This window comes from Rana temporaria, chromosome 7 (genome assembly GCF_905171775.1).
Source record: "Rana temporaria chromosome 7, aRanTem1.1, whole genome shotgun sequence".
Classification (NCBI taxonomy): Eukaryota; Metazoa; Chordata; class Amphibia; order Anura; family Ranidae; genus Rana; species Rana temporaria.
Window position 1 is genome coordinate 165,398,988 of NC_053495.1, and position 24,575 is coordinate 165,423,562.

The 24,575-nt window shown below is 40.0% G+C and overlaps 1 protein-coding gene across 1 annotated transcript in view; it reads left to right on the forward strand.

Annotated features, from left to right (window-relative positions):
- The window catches only part of ASTN1 (astrotactin 1), a 796,876-nt gene that overhangs the window by 380,475 nt on the left and 391,826 nt on the right, over positions 1 to 24,575 (forward strand). Inside the window, exon 2 of the mRNA XM_040360365.1 lies at positions 21,444 to 21,631. Within this exon, the coding sequence (XP_040216299.1) occupies positions 21,444 to 21,631 (188 nt within the window). The remainder of the gene's footprint in view (positions 1 to 21,443; positions 21,632 to 24,575) is intronic.

Genomic DNA, 24,575 nt, shown 5'->3' on the forward strand with positions numbered 1-24,575 from the left:
TCAATGCCACCTCATCAGTGCTACCTCATTGGTGCCACCTCACCGGTGCCCATCAGTGCTGCCTTATCAGTGCCCGTCAGTGCAGTACCATCAGTGCCCATCAGTGAAGGAGAAAAAATACTTATTTAGAATGTTTTGTAACTGAAACAAAAAAAAACGTTTATTTTTTCTAAATTTTCTGTATTTTTTTTTTTTTTTGCAGAAAATAAAAATCCCAGAGGTGGTCAAATACCACCAAAAGAAAGTTCCATTTGTGGGAACAAAATTATAAAAATGTAGTTTGTGTACAGTGTAGCATGACCGCGCAATTGTCATTCAAAGTGCAACAGCGCTGAAAGCTGAAAATTGGTCTGGGCAGGAAGGTGTGTAAATGCCCTGTATGGAAGTGGTTAAAACAGCAAGAAGCATTTGAAAATGTGTAATGCCTTTAATGAGTAAACAATGTTCACTTGCAAAGTAAATCATGTTCACTTTAACCACCCAGTCACATACATGAATGTTTTAAAAATAAAAATATATTTCCTTGCACATGACCAGTAATTAAAATGAACACAGCTTCACGTCCTACAATAAATGAACCCGGTATCTGCAGGAATCTGCAATTAATGTTACCGAAATTCTTCCAAAGTAAATAGCTGTCTATAGATTTATTTTCCTTTAGCTGATTATTTTTTTTTTTTAGAATTAAATTCTGCCCAGTGCTACTGTATTTATTATACGATACATCTGCTTCACACTGATACACTAACAGCTCCCCACCCCCAACTCTATAATTACCTGCAGTCAATAATTAGTGCAGCACATTCACACATAGTAAATTATTAACAACTTGTACTATTAAAACAACGCTCATTAGGTGTATAAAATAAATATATACATTATAATGGTAGTGTTACCTTTGTATGTGTTATTTATATGGTTTAACTCTTTTTTTACTCTTGATTGTGTTGTACTGTACTGTCTTATCTCTAAAAGATATTGAAAAAAAAACAACACAGGAAAATGTATAAACAGCACTGGAAAGAAAGAGGAATGCATTAGGCAGCTTTGGAGACTACCAATCATATTACATTGGCATACATTTTTTTTCTCCAAATTAAATCTTGATAATCTTGTGGAAATATCATGGTGTGGGTGGATTTGTGTCAGTCACAGGCTGTGTCACACCCCACCAGCCTGTGTCTTAGAATAAGATGGAGGTGAAGCCTCTAATAATTGACATGTAATATCCCACTTCCTTTGTGTTTAGCTGGTTAGTGGGCATGGAGGAGGAGGAAGGGAGGGAGGGAGTGGGCTGCAATTTACCTCTGTATATACACCTACATGTGTGACTCCATAGTCACATGGGCTGCTCAGATGTGATAGGGAGGAAATGCTCAACATAGAAACTCACTGAAAACTGAGCATGTGCTGAGTTGCCAACACAGCTGCAAAATCCCTAGTTGAATTGAGGACATGAACAGAAGAGGGAGAAAGAAAGCAGCAGGATCAACCAGGTATTTTGCAGAATATATAAAACAAATCTCATTGTGACTGAGTGAGTATGAACAGCATGTAATAATATAGTTTTGCATGAGGTGAGTTTAGTGACATTTTAAGAATACATACTTGAATAGAATTCTATTTTTTAACCCCCCTGGCGGTATCCCCGAGCGTGACTCGGGGTGAGTTTTTTCTGCTATAATCGGTAACCCCGAGTCACGCTCAGGGTAGATATGCAGAGCCTGCAGCGCGCGCTGGCTTACCTTCTCCTGGATCCAGCAATGTCACCACGCTGTGTGAGCGAGCGGGACCTCGCTCGATTCACACAGCATCCTCCTGTGCCGCCGATCTCCGTTCCCTGCGACGTTACGACGCACGGGAGCGGAGATCGGCGCCAAATTCAAAAAAGTAAACAAACACTATACATACAGTATACTGTAATCTTATAGATTACAGTACTGTATGTAAAAAAAACACACCCCCTTTGTCCCTAGTGGTCTGCCCAGTGTCCTACATGTCATTTTATATAATAAAAACCTTTTTTTCTCCCTGCAAACTGTAGATTGTCCATAGCAACCAAAAGTGTCCCTTTATGTCAAAAATGGTTTTAGATCAGCTAGAAAACAGCGATAATAAATTATAATCACTTGCAGAATTGTGCGATAGCGATTTGTGGGGAAATTCGTCATAAAAAAAAAAATTATGACAGCGACAATTTTGCAACTGAGAAAATTTCAGTGATTTTGAGTTGATTACATTATTGAATAATTTTTATTAGAATTATATTATTATTTGTTATAATTATTTATAATTATTTATTATATTATAATTTATAATTTTGTTTTTTAAAAAAAAATCATACCCGGGATGCCTACTAGTCTCTTGTTTGGTCAGATTTAAGTGAGTTATTCCTAAGAATTGCAGGCCTACAGTATAAAACGCCAAATTTCCTTGCAAATAATGTTACCGCTTTTGGTACGTAATTCCAGACAGAATCATACCGCCAGGGAGGTTAACCAGAATTTAGTGTCACTTTAACTACCAAATATATCAAATTACATTGAACCTTTCACACAAACCTTTTTTATTATCAAATTATTGTTTTTAAAAGCCAGTATAAAGGAAGCATAATGCTGAAAAGACATGTTTGGGTTTAGCCAATCTATCTTTGCTTTCTAATTCTTCATGGGCCACATAACTGGTGGCGTGGCAAGGGGTGTGTCATTTTCCTACACACTTTGTACTAAGGAGTGCCCCTTTTGTTTTTGTAATCAATGTAAATATAATCTATAAAGTAAAACAACAAATTACAAACGCAATTTGTTTTCAACCTCTTTTTTTTTTATTTAAAAAAAAATTATACAAATACATATACAATATTTTTGTTACAAAATTGAATATTCTGTTGCTGCATCTCACGTGGATACCAATATTCAATATTATTTTCTAGTATCCAATTCTGTAATGGTCCATTAAGTATATAATTATATGCATTTTCCATCCACCATTCATATCTCTCATTCATCATCCATACTAAACGAAATATATACATAATATCGATACCCACATAATACAAAAAATATATATATATATATATATATATATATATATATATATATATATATATATATATATATATATAGGGCCCAGTACTGTTCATAGATAATGTAAATATCTTGCCAAGGTTCTTAGCTCTTCCCACTGTTGCCAACTTTTTGGCTTTTGATTACTTGTATTCTCTTCAAACATATTCATTTCCTCCATAACTTGCATTTCTCTCATCTCACAGATCCATTCAATTATTGTTGGACTTTTTGATTTCTGCCAATTACAGGCTATTATTGTCCTAGCTGCTATTATCATATGGTGCAAGATATCTCCCCGGGTAGCTTTCACTGATCCTGGCATAATAGATACTATTGAGATGTCGACACTAGATTGAATATCAGATCCCGACACCTTCCAATAAATATCAAATATTTTAAGCCAGAAATCCTTTACCATTTATACCATATATGCACCATTGTACCTTTTGCCTCCAAAACATCTCCAACATGTTTCTGAGTTATTTCCATCCATCTTATGCAGGTCACTTGGGCACCAATACCATCTTAACATAATTAACATAATCCTGGTGTTTAGCCGCACTAACTATTTTGTGTATCAAGTAAAAAGGCCTTCTCCCATTCTAATAGTGAAATAGATTTTTCAATTTTTTTATTTTCCCATTTTTTTTGTAGCTGTTAAATCCATAAAGGGTTTGTAAAGGATTTTTTTTTATCTTAATAGCTTCCTTTACCTTAATGCAGTGCTGTTTTCATGTCCTCATTATTAGTTTTTGCTCTCAAGTTTCTGTAATTCTTCTCTGATCTCCACGCTTCCTGGTTGTCTGTTTCCTGATAACCACAGTACTGGGAGCTTTCTCTCTGTGGTCACTAATGAAGGAGGTGTGATTACTGTGTGTCTAAAACCCCTCAGCACCAATCAGTTTCGTTTTCCAAACCATCACTCGTTTTCCAAACCATCACTTCTCTGTATTGGCTCTGTGGCTCTGTACATCACAGAAGCAGGAAACAACATGCAAAGACGAAACTAGAAACTGCAGGTACATTATATGATTGATTTTTATCTATTTTTAATCATTTTTAAAAGGAATCAGTTAACTATTATGTCTATATACCCTGTAAACAGTCATTTCAGCAAAAATAAAAATTCCGTTACAACTCCTTTAAGGGAACCTGAAGGAAGCAAGAGCTTATATACATTTAATAAAGTATTGTTGGTTTCTGTTCCTGTACTAATAGTTGCTCAAAATTGGTTAGCGATCTATGAATCAAAGAAACCTATACTATAGATCCTATCTAACAAAAATATAACAGCTGTACTGAATAAAAAAAATCTTGGTTGCCTGGCTAGTATTCTTATCAACTGGCTTCAACATTTTCTGAATCACTGACCTGCAAGTGCGAATACCAGAAAAGTCAGAGTGAAATTAGAAGTCCTTCTTCTGCTTATTGCCCCATCATTATGACAAGCTACCGTGTTGACTAATAGAAATGTGAGAAAGAAGAGGGCCAAGTAAGTTCCATCACTGGCAGATAATGCTCACTCAGAATGGCCCAGATTTTGACTGCAGGAAATGAAGTAGCTGGGGGTATGTGCAGGCATTTTATGGGAGCAGGTTATGCTCCCTGTATCCAGAACTGTCCTGTACACACTTTCTGTGTTATCTCAAGGAACCTCATTGGCCCTCTCAGTTTTTTATGCAGGAACCACAGATCAACTAGTGCTTATGTTTATCAAGAAAAAAAACTGGCAGGGCTGACACCTTTTTGTCCACAAAAATGCTGTGTTGTCAGCCCAAAAACATTCTAAGAAGCTGAGCGCATTTCTGGCAGATACATTTTTCTATTTTTGCAGATACTTTAAGGGATATATTACAGGAAACAGAGATATACTACATATGTTTTTCTTTCTTTTTTCCTGACACACTTTAAAATCAATTGGTGCTCCGTCCAGATACTATCATTCAATACAATAATTGGAAGTTGTGTATCTCATATTTTCTTTAATGGAATGTCCTGGCAGCTAACAAAAGATATGTTACAAAACGAAGCAACCAGTTTAGTGACATTTTTATTTATTGTTTCAGCACCACTGTGTTATTGCTTTTTTCATTAATTGCACTTTCTACCTCTATGAACGTTCCTCATATGTGACTTATGAAGCCATCTTTTTTGCATACCGTGGAAAATACACCCAAAGGGGCTTTTTAATGTGCCCAAGTTCCCCTTCCATTCTGAAAAGATAAACAGTTGTGCCATTGAATATCATCTATATTTAGCCAGTAACAGCTCCTCAGAGCCTAGAGCGGGTCCACATTCCCTCATTGAACATGTGCAATTCAGCTCTGTCCCACTTACTTTTCATTCTGCACATAGTGCATGCATTAAGCTAGCGCTGGGAGAGCTATCTTTACAAAACCCACCTGGAAAATGAATTTTGAAAGAATACACGCCATCAAAGTAATTAAAATTGCATCACGCCATGAGACTACATCCAAGTGGCTCAGCAACAAATCAAAGAATGTTTATTAAGGACAAACACTGCACAGTTAAAAAGAGAACTAAATGTTAAATTTAGATTTAGTAATTACCATCTTTTTTACTGATACTTAAAGCATACTTAAACTTAAAAACAAAAATGGAATACACAAGTATTGCAGTTTACCAGTCCCTAGATTTGGTGGCTACATTTATTTTCATTTTTCAGGCTCTTTTTTTTTTCTTTATGCTGCTCACCTGGTAATCTTGCAAATGGCAAACTTCCTGTCCCTGACATTCCTCCCCTGTATCTATAGAGTGAGCCATAGTTGTCACTAAATCCTGGCACCCGGCGTGTATAGCAGGTGATTTGTTTGGGGAAATCGACCCACAAAGTGTAATATACCGCTGACTGTGGTTTGGTTTGATTGCCTCGATGCGTTTCAGCCAATCAATGGGCCATCATTAGGAAGCTCTAATTCGGCCATGTTGGATGTGGGCATTTATACCCTTACACCAAATCTCATGATTTGTATTATTAAAATGAATTAGCCACCTGGCTAATAGGTGGCAGTACAGCACAGTCTCTATTAGGTTCTGTAGCCACAAGTACTAGAGAATACTAGACAAATATCAATATTTCAGTGGACAGTAAAGAACATAAATAGCTACCTGGACTGTGTCTATCACAGTGAAGTTAAGAGTAGGTCTGGGTGCACATGCGAACAGTTGGAGGGTTGGCTGAGCTGGCACAGCTGGGAAAATCCCATGGCTAGTACCACAGATGTGCAGCTGAAGACACAGGCCCACACCACTTGAAGTGCAGTAATCTGGTACCAATTAGAGGCAGTGCTTCCCACAGTGGCTGAGTCCCCTGTAGAAGCTGTGTGTTGTTTGGCTCCTAACTGGCTGCCTGCATGCCAGGACTAGCAGTGGAGACGCAAACACCTGGTCAGAGATCCCACGCCCAGCCACCTCCTGTCTCATCAGGTGTGATCTCTCTGAGCTGAAAAGGTAATTGTAAATTCCCTAGATATGTCCAGGAGCCTGAGGACGTATGGTAACCCTGAGGGTTATGAGAAAAGGAGTTAAAGGGGCCCACACCTGCATCTCAGCATAGTGAGTTAAAGGGGCTACTGCTGCCAGCGGTGGCTACTGCTGGCCTCTTTCAGGAAAATGCTTATTGCTTGATTGATATGCTGACCCACTGACTTCAATATTGACCCTCAACAAGTATACTGGAAAGTGAAAATAAAAACTGAAGTCCTCATTTACCTATTTCTTTCCAGGTATCACCGACTCAAAATATTGAAGGCAGTAATCTGTGTGACTGCCAGATAATGAGCATTTTAAGAAGGAGACATGAGCAAAAGTGGCCTTCATTATTGATTTATGAAGGGTTACCTATAAATATAAGATGTTTGCCACTTAGTCTAGCCAGTCATAGTTTACAACTATACACAACACTCCTAGTCTCCCAATGCTGGGGCATTTAGCAGTGGAATATGCTAAAGTGATACTAAAGGTTCCTTTTTTTAAAATAACAAACATGTCATACTTACCTCCACTGTGCATCTCGTTTTGCACAGAGTTGCCTCAAAGATCCTCTTCTGGGGTCCCTTGGCTGCTCTCGCGGCTCCTCCCCGCATTGGATAACCCCCTCTGAGAAGAGCTTTCCCGAGGGGGTTTCCTTGTGGGGGCGCTCCCGAGTCATACACTCGGCATCCATAGATGCCGAGTGTATCACTCGGCCTCGCCCCCAATGCGCGCATCATTGAATTTGATTGAAAGCAGTGGGAGCCAATGGCTTAGCTGCTATAAATCTATCTAATCAAAGCCGGGACTCAATGGAAAGGAGGATGGCAGGGACGCACCGAGCAGGTAAACTGGCTCAGATAAGTAAAACGGGGGGCTGGGGGGCCAGTGATTGCCAGGTGTTTTTTCACCTTAATGCATAGGATGCATTAAAGGGTCACTAAAGGAAATGACTGTTTACAGGGTATAGAGACATAATAGTTAACTGATTCCCTTAAAAAATGATTAAACATAGATAAAAACCAATCATATAATGTACCTACAGTTTAGTTTAATTTTTGCTGTTGTTTCCTGGTTCTCTGATGTACAGAGACAAAGAGCCAATAGTGATGCTTTGTAAAACGAAACTGGATTGGTGCTGACACACAGTAATCACACCTCCTTGATTAGTCACCACAGTGAGAAATCTCCCAGTACTGTGGTGATCAGGAAACAGACAACCAGGAAGTGTCCAGAACAGAGAGGAATTACAGCAACATCAAAGCAAAAACGAACAATGAGGACATGAAACCAGGACTGCAGTAAGGTCGTCGCGGGGGCGCGCTTAATTTAAATACAAGCCGCCCCCGTTGAATTACGCGGCCTTACGCCGGGCCATTTACACTACGCCGCCGCAAATTACGGAGCAAGTGCTTGGAGAATACGGCACTTGCTCCAGTAATTTGCGGCGGCGTAGTGTAAATGGCTTACACTACGCAAACGCCGATTCCATGAGAATCTGGCCCAGAGAGAACATCCAAAATTATAAATAAATATGATCATTAAAACAATATAAAAAAAAAGAAGAACATGTGAAAACCAATAGGAAAAAATATATTCAGCAAAATGTACACTAATTCAAAATGATTCAATTTTAAAACATAACAGCTTCCTTTCTTGTACATAGGGCTTTAAATGCTTGCGTTGTTATCATGTTGTGCTGAAGCGTGAAGATGGAGTCAGAGTCACATAGGGGAATACATTGCATGTCCCTAGTGGCTTGCAAGAGTGGCCGTTTAACATAGAATCTTGTGTACATGAGTCTCCATATTGACTTTGAAAACAGGCAGTCATTTAATCAAAGATGATAAAAAAAATCCCTGACTTAATCACAACGGATAATTAGTTTTGTTTAGGAAGTATTTTCGCAGCAGCTGTCATAATGGATGAGAATTGCTAGTGCGCCATCATATAGCCGTCTAATGGGTCCCGGTGGATTTTCCACCCTTTAACCTCTGCTTGACCATGTGATCAGGCTCTGCAGTTATACTGCAGACATTCAACAGCACCGGGAGGCTTTGCCTTGTTACCTGTAGCAAGCTAGAGGTGTTCATTTAATGAGTTTCATTTTTTTCAGGATTTGGAAAGAAAAACAATCCTGACAATAGCATGTCAACAATTAATTCCCATTTAAATTGCTCACAACAATTGGAACCCAAGCTATTTAAGGTAGTGTTGATTTGTTGTGACTATTTACAACAGTTTTGTTTAAAAAGTCCTTCTAGATAAGTTAATATTGCAGATGATTAATTAGGCTGAGCGCCAGGATGCCAGATGTTTGGCAAGGCAAACTTTTCCCTTTTTCTACAACTGAAATACTGATACTGTTTATGATACATCATACTTGGCATTTACCTAGACCAAGTAAATTCCTGTTTTTTACAGCAAAAATATATTTAAAAATATAAAAGAACATGTTAGATTTATCAAGCTGTTATTTAGCAACAGGAGGTAAAATGCACCATGAAATTGCTTAAAGTTAATATTTAAGAGAGCAAAATTGTTTTCCATGGAGAAAAAGATGTTTCAGAAAGATTCAAGAGCTTGAAGAAGTCAATAATGTTTAGTAATTTTTTATTTTTTTTTCACTTGGCTTCTCTGCTTGGAGAGACAGAAGCTTCTTTCAAAAGAATGTTATTTTTCAACAGATCCACATTTTTATATATGCTAAAGCTTGCGTCTCATCTACACACGACTGCGCTTTATTGGTGTCTTTGTTCAGACAAAGCTTTATGGCACTCACTATGTGAGCTATAAACTTCCGTCTGTGTGCGGTAATTCATGTGTGTATGATGTTGCTATCATTTAGGCTGATGTAAATTTTCATGAAATCTTCTACAATTCATTTACTGGTACAGAACTTTGCTCGCCATCAAATACATTTCCCAGCATTCGCAGCAGGATTCTATTTGGTTCCTAACGGTCACCTGCAGTTTAGTGTAGCAGTTTTTGCTTTGGGATTTAATACGCAGCAATGGAAAGGGTAAAATGTCATATTTTCTTCAAGCGCATGTTAGATTTGAATCTTTTACTCAGAATGTAAAATGAATGGGGAATTTTGACATTAAACATGTAGTTCCAACTCAAATTTTACATGAAACAATAAGCATTATTAAATAACATTATTATTTTAGGTACCTACTGCTGGTCATAGAGAAGGGGAAGAAAGTATCTCTTGCTTGCTTTTCATGGATAAAAATAAATACTGCTAGTGTGCTCCAAGAGCCTAATGCCCTGTACACACGATCGGTTCGTCTGATGAAAAAGGACCGATGGACCATTTTCATCGGACGAACCGATTGTGTGTGGGCCCCATCAGTTTTTTTCCCATCGGTGGAAAAAAATAGAACCTGTTTTAAAATCTTCATATGGTTAAAAAACCGATAGAAAAAAACGATCGTCTGTGGGGAAATCCATCGGTCAAAAATCCACGCATGCTCAGAATCAAGTCGACGCATGCCCCGAAGCATTGAACTTCATTTTTCTCAGCACGTCGTTGTGTTTTACGTCACCGCGTTGGACACGATCGTTTTTTTAACCGATGTTGTGTAGGCAAGACTGATGAAAGTCAGCTTCATCGGATATCTGATGAAAAAATCCATCGGTTCGTTTTCATCAGATGAACCTATCGTGTGAATTAAGAGGCTTAATTCACATGGTCTTTGGCTATCAAAAGTACTAGAGGATTTTCATGGCATTAGAGACTGAATAGTCTTACATTTTTTATTAAAATTTGCAAAGAAGAGGATCACCAAGGCTCAATATTTTACAGCAGTACCATACAAAAAGAAGAGCCTATATATGTAATTTACAGTACCTGTCTCCATGAACATAGAAATCCTAACTATTCAAAGAAACGGTTTGCAATAACTTTAACATATGCCACATTAAAACTGGACATGAAACATTGAGAATGAAACAAGTCGTTGTGATACCTTAGCTCAAGAAAAGTTTTCTAAAAAATACTTTCAAATGCCTCATTCAAATGGATAATAACCAACTCAAGACATTCACTATCCCTGTTAGAAAATGTACTTAATAGACTTCAAAGCCAGGATTCCAACCTACCTTGGTGTATTTGTACAAAACATAAGTAACAAAGAGTTGAAAAATGGCAGAAAAAAATAAAAAGAAAAAATGAAAAACACACCTTTATGAGTTACCTCTACAAAAACTTTATTTGCATATAAATTGCAGAAAAAATCAGCATCATTACCCAAACATCCTCCCAAAACCTCCCATATTATCTCCACTATACAAGCAACCCTAACTAGCTGATTCCCTCCCTATATTGCACCCTTCCTGATACTAAATAAAATAACCTCCAAAGGGAGCTGGTGTGACCCTCTTCCAAGGCCCCCTACTCCCTGCCTATCTGCCTGCACAAGAACAAAAATAATAAAATAAAAACAGCAAAAGTAAGACCTGCCTGTACTCTGAAGAGCCAGCGCCCCACCTTAAAACCACAGTGGGTGAACGAGGTGCTAAAGCTGTACAATGTAAAAGCTGGAACCCCGGGTTAACCTATCAAGCCAAGACCACTTGTGACCCAGGAAAATCCTTATGGATATCAAGTCCAAAAATATCAAATCCAGTTCCATAAACAACAGTATGACAACCAAAACAAAATACAGTAATGTCTTTAACATAATGTCTTTAACATATGGAGATGGTGAACTGAGATGAAAGAACAAATATTAATGTTCATATCCTGGGATAGTGTGATGTGTCCTACTGTATAGCCATGTTAGAATCTGTAGCCATGTCTGCATACAATGTTAGTGTCACAAGCTGTGATAGAAAAAGGGACCAGAGTGTAGCTATGATAAAGAGAACAGGATTAATCCATCCAACCCAGCTAAGTATTATGTGATGTAGACTCTGAGGAGTACAGGGTCTGGCCTACAGGACTGGGATTGTCCCAAGTTATGGGTAACATATAACCTATGTCAGTACACAGCTGATATGTCCATAGTCAGAAACACCTTGGGTCTGTAAAGTCCATAGTACTCCCCATCCTCATTCCATCCTATTAGCCACTCTCTCTGCTGTGGTTGATGTCTCAGCTGCTCTCCTGAAGGTATATATATATATATGTTTTTTTCCGCTGCGGTCTCAAGCTGAATAACCATATGGCAAGGCAGCAGTGACGATAGCAGTAGTAGCTACTCACTGTGTGCTGGTCGGCCTCGGGCAATCCAGGCAGGTTCAAGTGAAAAAAATAAATAATAAATAAATAAATAAAAGAAACAATTCAACCAACTCGTGCAGCAACACAGGGAGGTGGGGCTCGTCCCTAAGTCTACACATTTTGTTCCGGTTTCGTTCTGACCACCGTAACCTCGACAGGATGTGATTTAGAACATGTATATTAACTTAAAGGAAACCTTTGCCCTCCTTTTTAACATTCTTTATTCTTAATTGTTAACCCCAACCTAACATAATTGGACATCCTTTTTTTCTTTGTTATAAATAGCCAGGATTTCAATTTATTCCAATTTATTGGTGTAGCGCTCACCCCCGAAGGAGCCGCTGAATAGTTTGGGATCGGCGTATTAAGTTACCAAGTTCTCTTGTCTAGGGGTCTAACTTGTGAGTGTGGATAAGGAGCGAATGTCCAGACCACAGCGTGGATTTTCCAATGCTTTATTCCAAGGCTAACATAGCCAACATCAACATAGCACACAGTAAGGAAAGGGTTGATGAGCAAGAGGGAACTGTGGTATCAGGCCTTGGATATCAAAGCATGGAGAGCAAGCCTGCTCTCAGTACAAATAGCTCAAACGTCGCCACTCTCACCGGAGTGGGTAAAGTGTCCCCGGACAGGTAGTTAACTTTAGCCTGGCAGCCGGTGGGTCACTTGCAAATAAAGTCACTGGGAGGAAACAGGGCCTCTGGACAGGCCTGATAGGTATTTGAAAATGGTTCAAGATTAGGACTGACGAATCCTCCCAGTAAGCACAATTTAGAGTCACCCATGGACAGTTGCAATGTACCTGTCGTGTGGCGTGGTGACCGGATCCCCGATGGTACATCCCAACCTCGCAGACAACCTCTGTATCTAGGTTCTCCCGGGCAGACTCCTCATCGTACAGCTCCCAGATTAGGATCTGGAACCCAGCAAGCCGCTGGGGTCCCTCTCAGCATCAAGGTGAGATTCTGCCTGGTATGCAGCTCCGGTCAGGCGAGCCTCCATGGCGGGGCCCATGGATGCGCGCACCCTGAAGGTGGATGCCGCACCTGGACTCGGGCCCCACATATCACATCTACTCATGGCGGCTGCCGCAGATATACCCCCTGCCAGCCTGCCCAAAAGAGTGAAAAACTCTTCTGATTGGCTGCTGGGGAAAGATAGGTCCATCAGAACCCCTCTAGCGCCAACTGTCGTCCAGGGGTGACAAGACACCCCTGGCACGCAGACTGACCTAGGAGGCAGTCCCAAACTGGCAACAGCACAAACTAAACATCTGTGAGTGGGAGCAACTTAAATCTCCCACTCCACTAACTTTAGCGTAGCGCCCCACTAACAAAAAAAAAAGGGAGGGCGCTACATAAGTAATTGCAAGCTTTGTTTTTTTTGGTAGCTTTAGTGTACTTATACAAAGCATTACAAAGTACAGTGAGCTAGAGAACGGGTGAGTTAGGATGGTGAGAGGAGGCAAGGAAGAGGACATTCATATTTGAAGAAAAATAAGCCTCCATATATTTCAACCTGAGCATCTTTCAGTCCCAAAAATGTAACAACACACAAAACCAAGTAACCCGTGGGGCTTTAGTGAGAGTAATGCTCATACAAACAACATGGTTTATAACAATACAAAATTTTTATTAGAATTTGACAAAACGTGTATATAAAAAGGTGACATAAACATCTCTATTTACAAAAGGATTTTAATATGCATTTTAACCACTTAACCCCCGGACCATTTTGCTGGCCAAAGACCAGGCCATATTTTGCGATTCGGCACTGCGTCGCTTTAACTGACAATTGCTCGGTCGTGCGACGTGGCTCCCAAACAAAATTGACGTCCTTTTTTTCCCACAAATAGAGCTTTCTTTTGGTGGTATTTGATCACCAACAGTTTTTATTTTTTGCGCTTTAAACAAAAATCCTATATTTTTTGCTATAATAAATATCCTCAAAAAATATATATAAAAAAAGTTTTTTTTCCTCAGTTTAGGCCAATAGGTTTTTTATATATTTTTGGTAAAAAAATCGCAATAAGCGTTGATTGGTTTGCGCAAAAGTCATAGCGTTTAAAAATAGGGGATAGTTTTATGACATTTTTATTAAAAAACATTTTTTTTACTAGTAATGGTGGCGATCAGTGATTTTTATCGTGACTGCGACAATATAATGGACACATCGGACACTTTTGACACTATTTTGGGACCATTGTAATTTTTACAGTAATCAGTGCTACAAAAATGCACTGATTACTGTAAAAATGAAAATGGCCGTAAAGGGGTTAACCTGTAGGGCCACTGAAGGGGTTAAGTGTATCCTAGGGAGTGCTTGTAACTGTTAGGGGGCGTGGCTTGGCGTGACAACTCACTGATTGTTGTTCCCGATGACAGGGAACACGATCAGTGACAGTGTCAACTAGGCAGAACGGGGAGATGTTGTGTTTACACTAACATCTCCCCGTTCTTCAGCTCTGTGACCCAATCGCGGGACACCGGTGGTGATCGTGTCCATGGGTCCCGCGGTCACGGAGCTCACGGCAGGTTCACGAGCGCGCCAGCGGCGGAGAATGCGTGACCACACGGCTCGCAAATTAAAGGGGACGTACCTGTACGCCCATTTGCGCAGCTGTGCCATTCTGTCGATGTACATCCTCCTGCACCAGTCGGGAACCGGTTAAATGCTGAGTGTGCAGATATGAGATTTTTTTTACATGTCCGCAAAGGGGGGCGCAAATCAAATGCTGCTGAAAGAACAGCATAGAGTAAAAAAAATATAGCTACCAAGATACCAAAGCATGCAATTACCAATAAATATCCATTTATAGATTTACACAATATTTCTAAAGGTGCCTTTCTTGTAATTTTGCAGATTCCAGTGAAGTTCCTTTTTAAAGGTACTTACAAGATATTTACACAGCCTACCTGCTGGGTGGTTGTGATTCTACTCCTGATGTTCATGTTGTGAATCTCATCGCTCTGCCTTATTGAATACTAATCATTTATTTATCCTTATTTTCTGAAAGATCCCGAGTCTATGTTTGGATAAAGCGGGCCTGTGTGTTCTCCAGTTCCAAGAACGACTGTGTATAATTCTCAGAGAGTGAGATTGCACAGCACAGAATATGGTTTTACAGTGACAACGGATTCAAAGCACCATGAAAAGCTTGTTGAATCTGGCTGCTTTAGATTATATAAAGCTTGCATAAAAGGAAATCTGACTTGATTTCCTGGCACAACCGCAATGGTCCCTGAATGGCATTGCCAGTTAACTAGTTGGCTTTCCTTGTTGCCTGGAGCTGCTCTTCTCCCATAATTTTCAGTGCTGGGGCAGACATACAATTTCTGCACATGGGTCTTATGGGATGTATGTGCCCATTTTTACTAGATGGGTCAAGTGGATGCTGGGGCCTCTCCTGCTGTATTTTAGACCTGAATTCTGGGATTCCTATGTAGCTATCACTTATTCAAAATAATTTCTTGCCATTGCAATGGAACCACTTACAATTATGACCAGATCAATGCCAGGCATATGGGGTTCCAAAGTCAGGCAGAAGAAGACATGATAGCACTGTTCTCGGATGATGTCCTGTTCTTTCTTGGAGATGTTGAAACCTCCTTAAACACAGTGATACAAATGGTTGGGGAGTTTGGACGATTTTCTGGTCTGGCTATCAACTGTGAGAAGTCGGCCTTGTTGCCGGTTTACCCACTTGTCAGACAGATTCTGTCTGGAACTCCCCACCTAAAAGTTGTTGCAAAGCTGAAATATCTGGGTGTTTGGATCACGAATTACATAAACCTGTACATTAACAATAATCTAGCCCCACTATTACTTAAATTAAAGCAAAAGGGAGATATTTGGAGTCGACTCCCTCTATCTGTAGCAGGGCGCTGCAATTTAATAAAGATGATATGGTTACCACAGATTCTATACCTGTTTCACAATTCCCCGGTTTGGGTAGGCCAAAAGTGGTTTAAAAGAATATAATCCCCTTTTAGGGAACTAATTTGGAAGAAAGGCCAGTCTAGGATTAGTCTGAAAACTATGCAACTACCGATTAAAAAAGGGGGCATAGAAAGTTCCTCACCCGAGATCATATTTTCTGGCATCCCAGCTGCAACATTTAGCGGGCTATGGAGCCGTAGGAGGTAGAAACTTCAGTAGCAGAATGATGCTAACAGGGCTCCACATAGTATACTAGTGGAGGCATTAGAGGCAGACTCATTCATCCATGGATGTCCGACCATAAAACTAGTTACTAAAGTATGGCAGGCAAGGAAGGCACTGATGGGGCACAATGGTGTAACAGAATATACCCCCTTATGGAACAATAAAAATCTGGTGGAAGTAAGGGGCATAAAGAGGCCCAGGGAGTGGGAGAGACATGGCATTAACCGGCTTTTCAATTCAACTATACAAGGGTAACCAGTTAGGCATGCCATCCAAGCACAATTTAGGTCACAAATAATTTAATGGACCCTGATCCCCACTCTCTTAAAAATAACTAAGTCATAAACATCTAAAGGACTAATCTCCAAGCTATATGCCAGATTGGGAGACAGAATAATAAGTGGAACAGGACCTCCTAAGAGTAAAATAGGATGGGAGAGAGAGGTGGGGGCAATGACCACGGAAGAGTGGGATAATATTTTAGAACGAAGGGCATTGGTTTCGATCTCCCCCTCATAGAAACTATCTCACCTGTTCCTGATACACAGAGTCTACCATACCCCCCAAAAAAATTTAAACTTGGGTGGAGGCAGGATGATGAGTGCCCCAGGTGCAAGGCGACGGGAGATTTTATTCATATGGTATGGAATTGCCTTAAGCTATTCAGATATTGGGTGGAGATAATAGATAGAATAAATAAAACCTTCAGGACCACACTAGAACCTGTGGCCAAGATATGCCTGTTAGGGAGCATGGAGTAATGTAAAGGCCCGGCCGGCACTACTGAAGTGGTGCTGAGGGGCCTATTCCAGGCGAGGAAATTAATCACACAGAAATGGCAGTCACAGGCCCCCCAAACAGTGAGAAATTGGGTTGAGACCATTAACCCAATAGTTAGTGAGAGAGTGACTGTTATCAGGAGTGGTAATTATGAGAAGTTTGTGAGGATGTGGAAGCCTTGGCTGGATGAGATGGGGTGTCCACTATAAGGGGATGGTGGCGAGCAGACAAGAATTTCTCCTTCGTTCCCCGCCACCCCCCGCTCTTACTCCTCTTTTTTTATAGGACCTGAGACATTTTTTCTTCTTGTACTGCCCTTTGTCTCTAGTATTGTTTTTTTTTCCTTTTTCTTTTTCTCCTTTCTCCTTTCTCTTTTTGAGACTTTGCAATCAGTGAGAGTATATATATATATTTAATGATTGAGAGGTGTGGGGGGGGGGGTTGGAAGGGAGGGGGAGGATTGGTATACCAATAATTGTTTTATGTATTGTAGAAAATCATATAACATTTCACAATGTTGTATCTTTTTTTGCTATTTGAGAAAAAAATAAATTTAATAAAAAAAAAAGATTTTCAACAAACGCTGCACAGTGAGTTTTTTTTTTTAAAAAGCTCTTCTATAGAAAGCAATCACACCCTGAGTTAAAAATCTTGTCCCCTACCAGCATATTGTACATAAGTACCCCTCTCAGTATTTAGGCAGTGGTCTCACTGGGGAGGTCCACCATGCCCCCTGCTGAGTCATAACTAGAGCTCTCCAATCAACAGAGAACACAAGCTTTTCTAATTAAAGAACTATAGATCTGATTCAGCAGTGTGTGTTAGATCTCTGTAGAGAGACCACAGCTTACACACTGATGGGGTAGTTCTCTACAGCATGTTGGCATGAGACAAGCTTTTCTACTCAAGCTGTGGCTGAAGAAAACATACTGTAAGGCCCCATACTCACGAGCAAACATGTCTGCTGAAACTGGCCCGCAGGCCAGTTTCAGCAGACATGTTTGGTCGTGTGTGGGCGCGAGCGGGCCGAATTCCAGCAAACATTTGCCCGCCGGGCCTTTTCCCAGCGGGCAAATATTCCTGGACTTGTTTTAAAACAGCCCGCTGGAATTCAGCCCGCTCGGACATGTACGGTCGTCAGTACAGACCTACCGTACATGTCCAGGCGCCCGCCGTCCCTCGCATGCGTCGAATGACTTCGACGCATGCGTGGAAGCATTTTAAAGGCGGGCCGCCCACGTCGCCGCGTCATTGTCGCGGCGACACCGCGTCATCGACGCGGCGACACCGCGGACACGCCCCGCGTATTGTTTACGCGCGGACTTCTGTACGATGGTGTGTACAACCATCGTACAGAAGCCCTCTGGCAGACATGTATGGTGAAAACGGTCCGACGGACCGCTTTCACCATACATGTTTGTCCGTGTGTACCCGGCCTTAGTTGTTTGAGCCCCTTTCTTTTAATGCACCTTTCATGTATTTAGCTTATTAAAACTCAAAGTTCAGTTGAGTGATAATAGCGTACTTACCATGCTAATGGTTTTCTTATATCCAAGTGATAATGGACGATAAGTACCTCCTTCCCTCCTTGCCTTGAGACATTCAGAGAACTTCTCTCAGTTCCCCTTCTGGACTGACTATGAAGGGAATATTTGTGGTCTGACCCTTGGGTGCTGAGAGCATGAGACAGTTTTGGGCATTGCAAAGACTCTCTTCTCCTTTCCTTTCCTTTCCCCTCTCCTCCCCTCTCCTCTCCCCTCCTTTCCTATCCCCTCCCATCCCCTTTACTCCCCTCTTATTCCCCTAATATTGGCTCTATAGTGAGGCACTTTGACTATGTTTACAATGGGTTTACTGTGATCAGGTTCAAAGATATATATATATATATATATATATATTCCTTACATGCCCATGTTCAATTAAAAATATAGATCCATGGCTGCCCCTGTAAAATCCCCCATTGCCTTGTAAATTACCACATTATTCATAGAATGTACTTTTCAGTTTTACACACAGCTATTTTATTTATTATTATATATTTTTTTTAAGTTTAAAAATATATCACTAAATCAGATAACTTTACAAAAAAAATAGGTAATAATAAATGAACTATCTGGTAAATGTGAGAGGGCAAAACACTTTTAAAAGAAATCTTAATAATCATTTGTAAACTTTTGTAGATAATTAATTCTGTAGACTAGAAGCTGTTTAAATCATTAGAGAGCCTCAGGGTTAAATATTTCTGTGGGCAAAAATGACGATAAAAATCTAGATGTTCTACAGCTTGTAAAAAAAGAAAATTGCTGCTCTAGCCAACTCATGGCACAAAAATAATCTTGAAGAGAAATATTCTGGGACCCACATACTTTTATAGTGAGGCTGATGAGCAGATGTACACGGAGGGCACACAAAACCGTGTTTATTAAAGCAAAACTTCTATAACGCATCTATCATGGAACACAAACATCCACTGAGAACACACATAGCAATTTTATAGTACGTAAACAGATATGCAGACCTAATTTACAGTATAAGCCAAAGTATTCAAAATAAACTATAATATATGTTCAGTGGCTTCCTATATTGAGTTACTATGGTAACATTTCTGATGTGACTTTTACTCATTAAGAATATGTTCTGTACTTTTTGTTATTCCATCTACAGATTTGTAGATTCTTCCTTTGGTGGCAGTATAAATAAAATAAAAAAGTCAACTGTTGCGATAAAAATGTTTCCAGGATAAGCTAAATAGTGTGGTGTTTTTATTCATTTTAAAAGTAAACTAATATTCTGGTCTCAAGCTCAAAGGAACACATTTTAATTCTCAACTCTAATGCCGCGTACACACGATAATTTTTCGGCATGAAAAAAACGTTGTTTTGAAAAAATGTCATTTAAAGTGATCGTGTGTGGGCTTTACATAATTTTTCGGCTTCTGAAAAATGACAAAAAATTTTTTCGAGCATGCTGCATTTTTTAACGACGTTTTAAATTATGTCGTTTTTCGGGTTGTAAAAAATGATCGTGTGTGGGCTAAAACGACGTTAAAAACCTGCGCATGCTCAGAAGCAAGTTATGAGACGGGAGCGCTCGTTCTGGTAAAACTACCGTTCATAATGGAGTAAGCACATTCATCACGCTATAACAGACAGAAAAGCGCGAATCGTCTTTTACTAACACGGAATCAGCTAAAGCAGCCCCAAGGGTGGCGTCAGCCGCATGGAACTTCACCTTTATAGTTCCGTCGTACGTGTTGTACGTCACCGCTCTTTGCTAGAGCATTTTTTTAAAATGATGGTGTGTGGGCAACGTCGTTTTAATGAAGACGTTTGAAAAAACATAGTTTTTCTACATGACGAAAAAAGTTGTTTTTTTTCATGACGAAAAACAATCGTGTGTACGTGGCATTCGATTATCATGTTACAGGGTACCCTAAAAAAAGAGATATGAAAGGTGTATCTCAATACTTTCTGATGTTCTTCTGTGCAATGGTTTTGGCTTTCTAATAGCTGCAAACAGAGTACTTCTGTCAGATGCTTTAACTGATAGCATTGGAAATTGTCATTATTCATTCAATTAGAGAGAGTAGGTAGTAGAGTAAGTCAATGTCTCCCATCAAACCTCGCCGGACATCTGAAGTCTTAAAGTGTAACTAAACCCATCGATTTAATAGCTTAAAAAAAGTTACATTCCAGGCACCTGATGGGTGCTCTCAACCCATTAAATGGTTGTTGTCATAATTGATCACATGTGCAGCACCACGGCAGTTGAAGATCAAACAAAGGCCAAGATGGTAGCTTCCTTGACTGAAAATTATAGAAGGGTTTTGTTCTAATTGAAGCTAAACTCCATGATAGGCAAACACTGTCTAAATGAAAGAGGCAATTGTATTCATAGGATGGACATACACTAATTTACATTTTTCATTCAGCCTGCAAGGCGGAACAAAATAAAACTTCAGATTCCTCCATCCACACTGGCGGCATGAATGAACGAATCCCCCCCTGCTATCCATTGTATTCTTGCAGTCGCAACCTTAACAGTGCCTGCAGATGATTGGCTGCAAGTGCTTTTCTGATAACAATTTTCAACCCAGCTTGTTCTACAAAAGTCAGTTGAGTAAGTGACTTTTGTCAAGTTGACAGGGCCACCAACTGAAATTCTGAAAGGTATGGTCAGCTTTAATTGACTATTGCAGAGATCTGTGTATTTCTTCCAGATCTGTGCAGTGGTCTCATGTGAAACTTTGCCTCAGTGCAGGAGCTTCTTGTAATAAAAACAAGTCACTGCTACTCTCTCTCCTTGTGCAGGGTGACTGGTCTTGTATCTGCCCCCTTCTGTAGTTATCTGCAGACAGCCTATAGTGGATGGGGCCTGCTGGGTCCCTCCCACAGCTCTTCTCTTTCCCCCAGGCTATGTGCAGCACATTGATGATGTCACCACTTTTTTCAAAGAAATAACTGGGTTTGCAAAAGCACTTAGTGTACAAAAAGTTGATTTCTATCCTCTGTGGCTGTTGAGGGATACATTTAAATGAAACTTTTTGTAATTTGGGCCATAACCCTTGTGCCTTTTGTTGCTTCAGTAGAGGTAATTTATTGGAGATTAAGGTCCCATTCAACTATTGCTACACTTCTATAAAAACTCATAGCATTCTTTAGTGTTCATAATTTATTTCTCAATTCTTCTTTTGCTTTTTTTTCCAGAAATTGCAGGGAACACAGATGATATCCCTTTGGTCCGCTGGAGACAGCAATGGCTTGAGAATGGAACGCTCCTCTTCCATATTCACCACCAGGATGGAGCGTCAAATCTGCCAGGACAAGAAGTCACAGAGGAACCTCAAGGCGAGGCAGCTGAAGAAGAACTCAGGATATTGCACATCTCAGTCATGGTGAGTCTATGCTGTACACTGGATCTTCATATGCCCTTAGAATTATTATTGTACAAAAAAAATGTCTTTAGCCATTTTAAATGGTTTATTGGCTACTTGTCTACCTGGGTATTTATCCGCTTGATTCTTTTGACAGTTAAAAAAAAAAAAAGGATTTTGCACAACTCAGAGAAGGTTGGAACTGTTGTTAATCCTTCTGTATTGAAGCACCTGTTCGCATTTGTGTACAACCGACGCCTCCTTCTCATTTGGTGCCTTGTTCTCTTTTCTTTTATTGTATTGTAAAATATTATATTGTAAAAAAAATAATCTGTTGAGTTCAGGTTTTTAGAAAACCAAAATGATCTCTCTTTAGTTCACATTCTGTAATGCTTGTGTAGTTTGAGGCCTGCATAAAATGAATCATACCTGTAGCTATTCACATACTTGCTTCCTGAGATCTTAGCTGTTAGGTAACAGAAAAACATAACTCTGATTGCTTAATTCACTGGCAAAAAATCATTGAGAGTAGGTGTTAATCTATGTGGGGTTTGCATTACCCAAAAATTTAGTAGGAAAGATGTAAAAGCAATAAAAAAGAATACTCACAAAAGTACAGTATAAAATAATATGTAAACTGGAAAAGGCTGTGTGGTGCAGGGTGCAAGTGCTCCAACGACATCCCGCTATTCTGGCAAGCTGATGCATTTCGTGGGGCTCACCCCCTTTCTCAGAGCTGTGATTTTGTGTGTATTCATTGTTATTGGTTTTATATCTTTCCTATACAATTTTTGAGTACTGTACCTTCCCTGTTTGTTCTTCTTGTAGTTTTACATTAGATTTCCCCTATCTGAGGAAGGCTGCATTTGCACAGCATTTGGGCCATTTATGGATGTGTTGGCTGTTCAGCCTTATCTCACTGTGGAGGACCTCTGAGCGCTGGGAATGACTGTCTTTTCCTATGTGGGGCACAGTGGGAATGGTTAGGTTAAAGTTCGACATGACAATAAAAAAATTGTCAATGGCATGCAATTTTACTTTTATCCTATGAACGCTTTCTTAAAAGAAACCTGTACAGAAAGAAATATGAAAGCTGTTAGTCCCCCAAGTTAAAATGTGAGCTCCTTGGTTGCCTCAGGCTTCAGAACTTTGTTGGTGACATTTATCAGTTCTGTAGCACAGAAAAACAATGCTAAACAGGAGCAGGGAAACAGATTGCGTAACTAAAGTACAACAAGATTACAGCTTGAGTCACTAAAGCTGGGCAGACATAGATCAAAATGTTGCCAGTTTAGCAGGGATTGGACACATTTTGATCCATGTATGAGCAAACTGGCTGTACAGAAGTCAATTTACCGATCAACATCTGTACAACCAGCCTGTTGGATTTTCCCCACTGGATCAGTGCATCCGGCTATAGCCAGCAGTGCTGATCAGTGTATAATGATGGCTGGAAGTTTCTCTGCTCTTAGAATACAATAGATCAGCAGGGAGAATACCCCCATCCATATCGAGTATGTGGGTCGGGGAATCATGTAATTTTCCGTTCAACTAAGTGGTTGAACGAAAATAATGACTCATCTATGGTCAGATTAATTCTTCTCTCAAGTTTTCTAAAGTAGAATCTAACCCTTAACCTGACCCTGACCCCTTCCTAATTTTATGTCTATTTAGAACTAAAATCTATTTTAAATTCAATGATAAGTCTGTCTCAGAACTTTGCAAACCTGTTGCAGTTGGCTGTCCAGGATTACAGGTGCAGTGGTCCTAAAGCTACATTTACTTTATCCAGTTCAACTAACACAGCTACAACTGTCTCACATACTTTGGAACGGAAAGACAGTCTGATTTTCATCTAACTATGCCACTTATATTTGCTTGATATTTGCCTCCGCTCCTCCTCCTTTCTATTAAGTCCTCTGGAAGTAGATGGTGCTGAGAGAGGCTTCTATTGGGATCCATTGCCATAAGATCTGGGAAAGGTATGGGACAGACTGCTTGTGGGTGCTGGTTAGGCCAGATAGGGAGGCTCCCAGGCTGTTTTTGTTCATTGGCAGGATCCAAGGGGTACTCTAAGGAAATCCCATTTTCAAAGTGCCCCAATAGATCTAGGGGACCATCCTATGTCCTAGAAGGAATGGGTTACTCTCCCACCACTTAATTCAATGTACATGTGAAGACTGTGCTATCCAATTCACTCCACAATTGTTGAAAAGAGAGGAAGCAGTGCATAAGCTGAGCAGGAATTGAGACTAAAAGTGGGGGAAAATGGGGAGGAGACAGGGAATAGAGAAGGCTGATTACAGGTTACTTTGAGGAAAGGCAGAGAGTGGTTTTACCATGGTCAGGAAGTCACATAAGAAGGTATTTATAATTATGCAAGAGAGGTAGAGTAATAGTCGTTTTGGAGGGATGGAGTGGAGAGAGGAGCAGCAGTTATTTGTGTACCACTTAGGCCTGGTTGACACCTATGCAGGTTGCAGTTTGAATATACCAGGTGCATTTTGCATTTTTCAATACATGTTTTTGATACCTTGACGTCTATGGAACCAAAAACCAGGAAAAAGTCCCTGGCCCTTTCCATATACTTCATATATGTGAACATAGCCCATAGGAAACTAAGGTAAATGGACTGTAGTATGTTTCTGCAAAACTGAAAACGCACTAAAAAAATGCATAGGTGTGAACCAGGTCTTAGAGAGGATGGGGAACAGGAGCTGGTCAAGGACTGAGATGAAGAGAAGGTTATTAGGGAGAAACGGAGATAATCACAGATATGGGCCAGGAGGAAAACAAGCAGATAGTAAGCTATTTGTGGATTAGGAATACTAGAGGCAGCTGAACATGGCTGTAAGGTAGGAGTAACCCTTAACATGGTCCTTTAAGGTGGTCCTTAAAGGTGAACTCCAGGCAAACAGCTACATAAAAATGTAAAAGACATATAGGGGAGGTGAGTTACCCGACA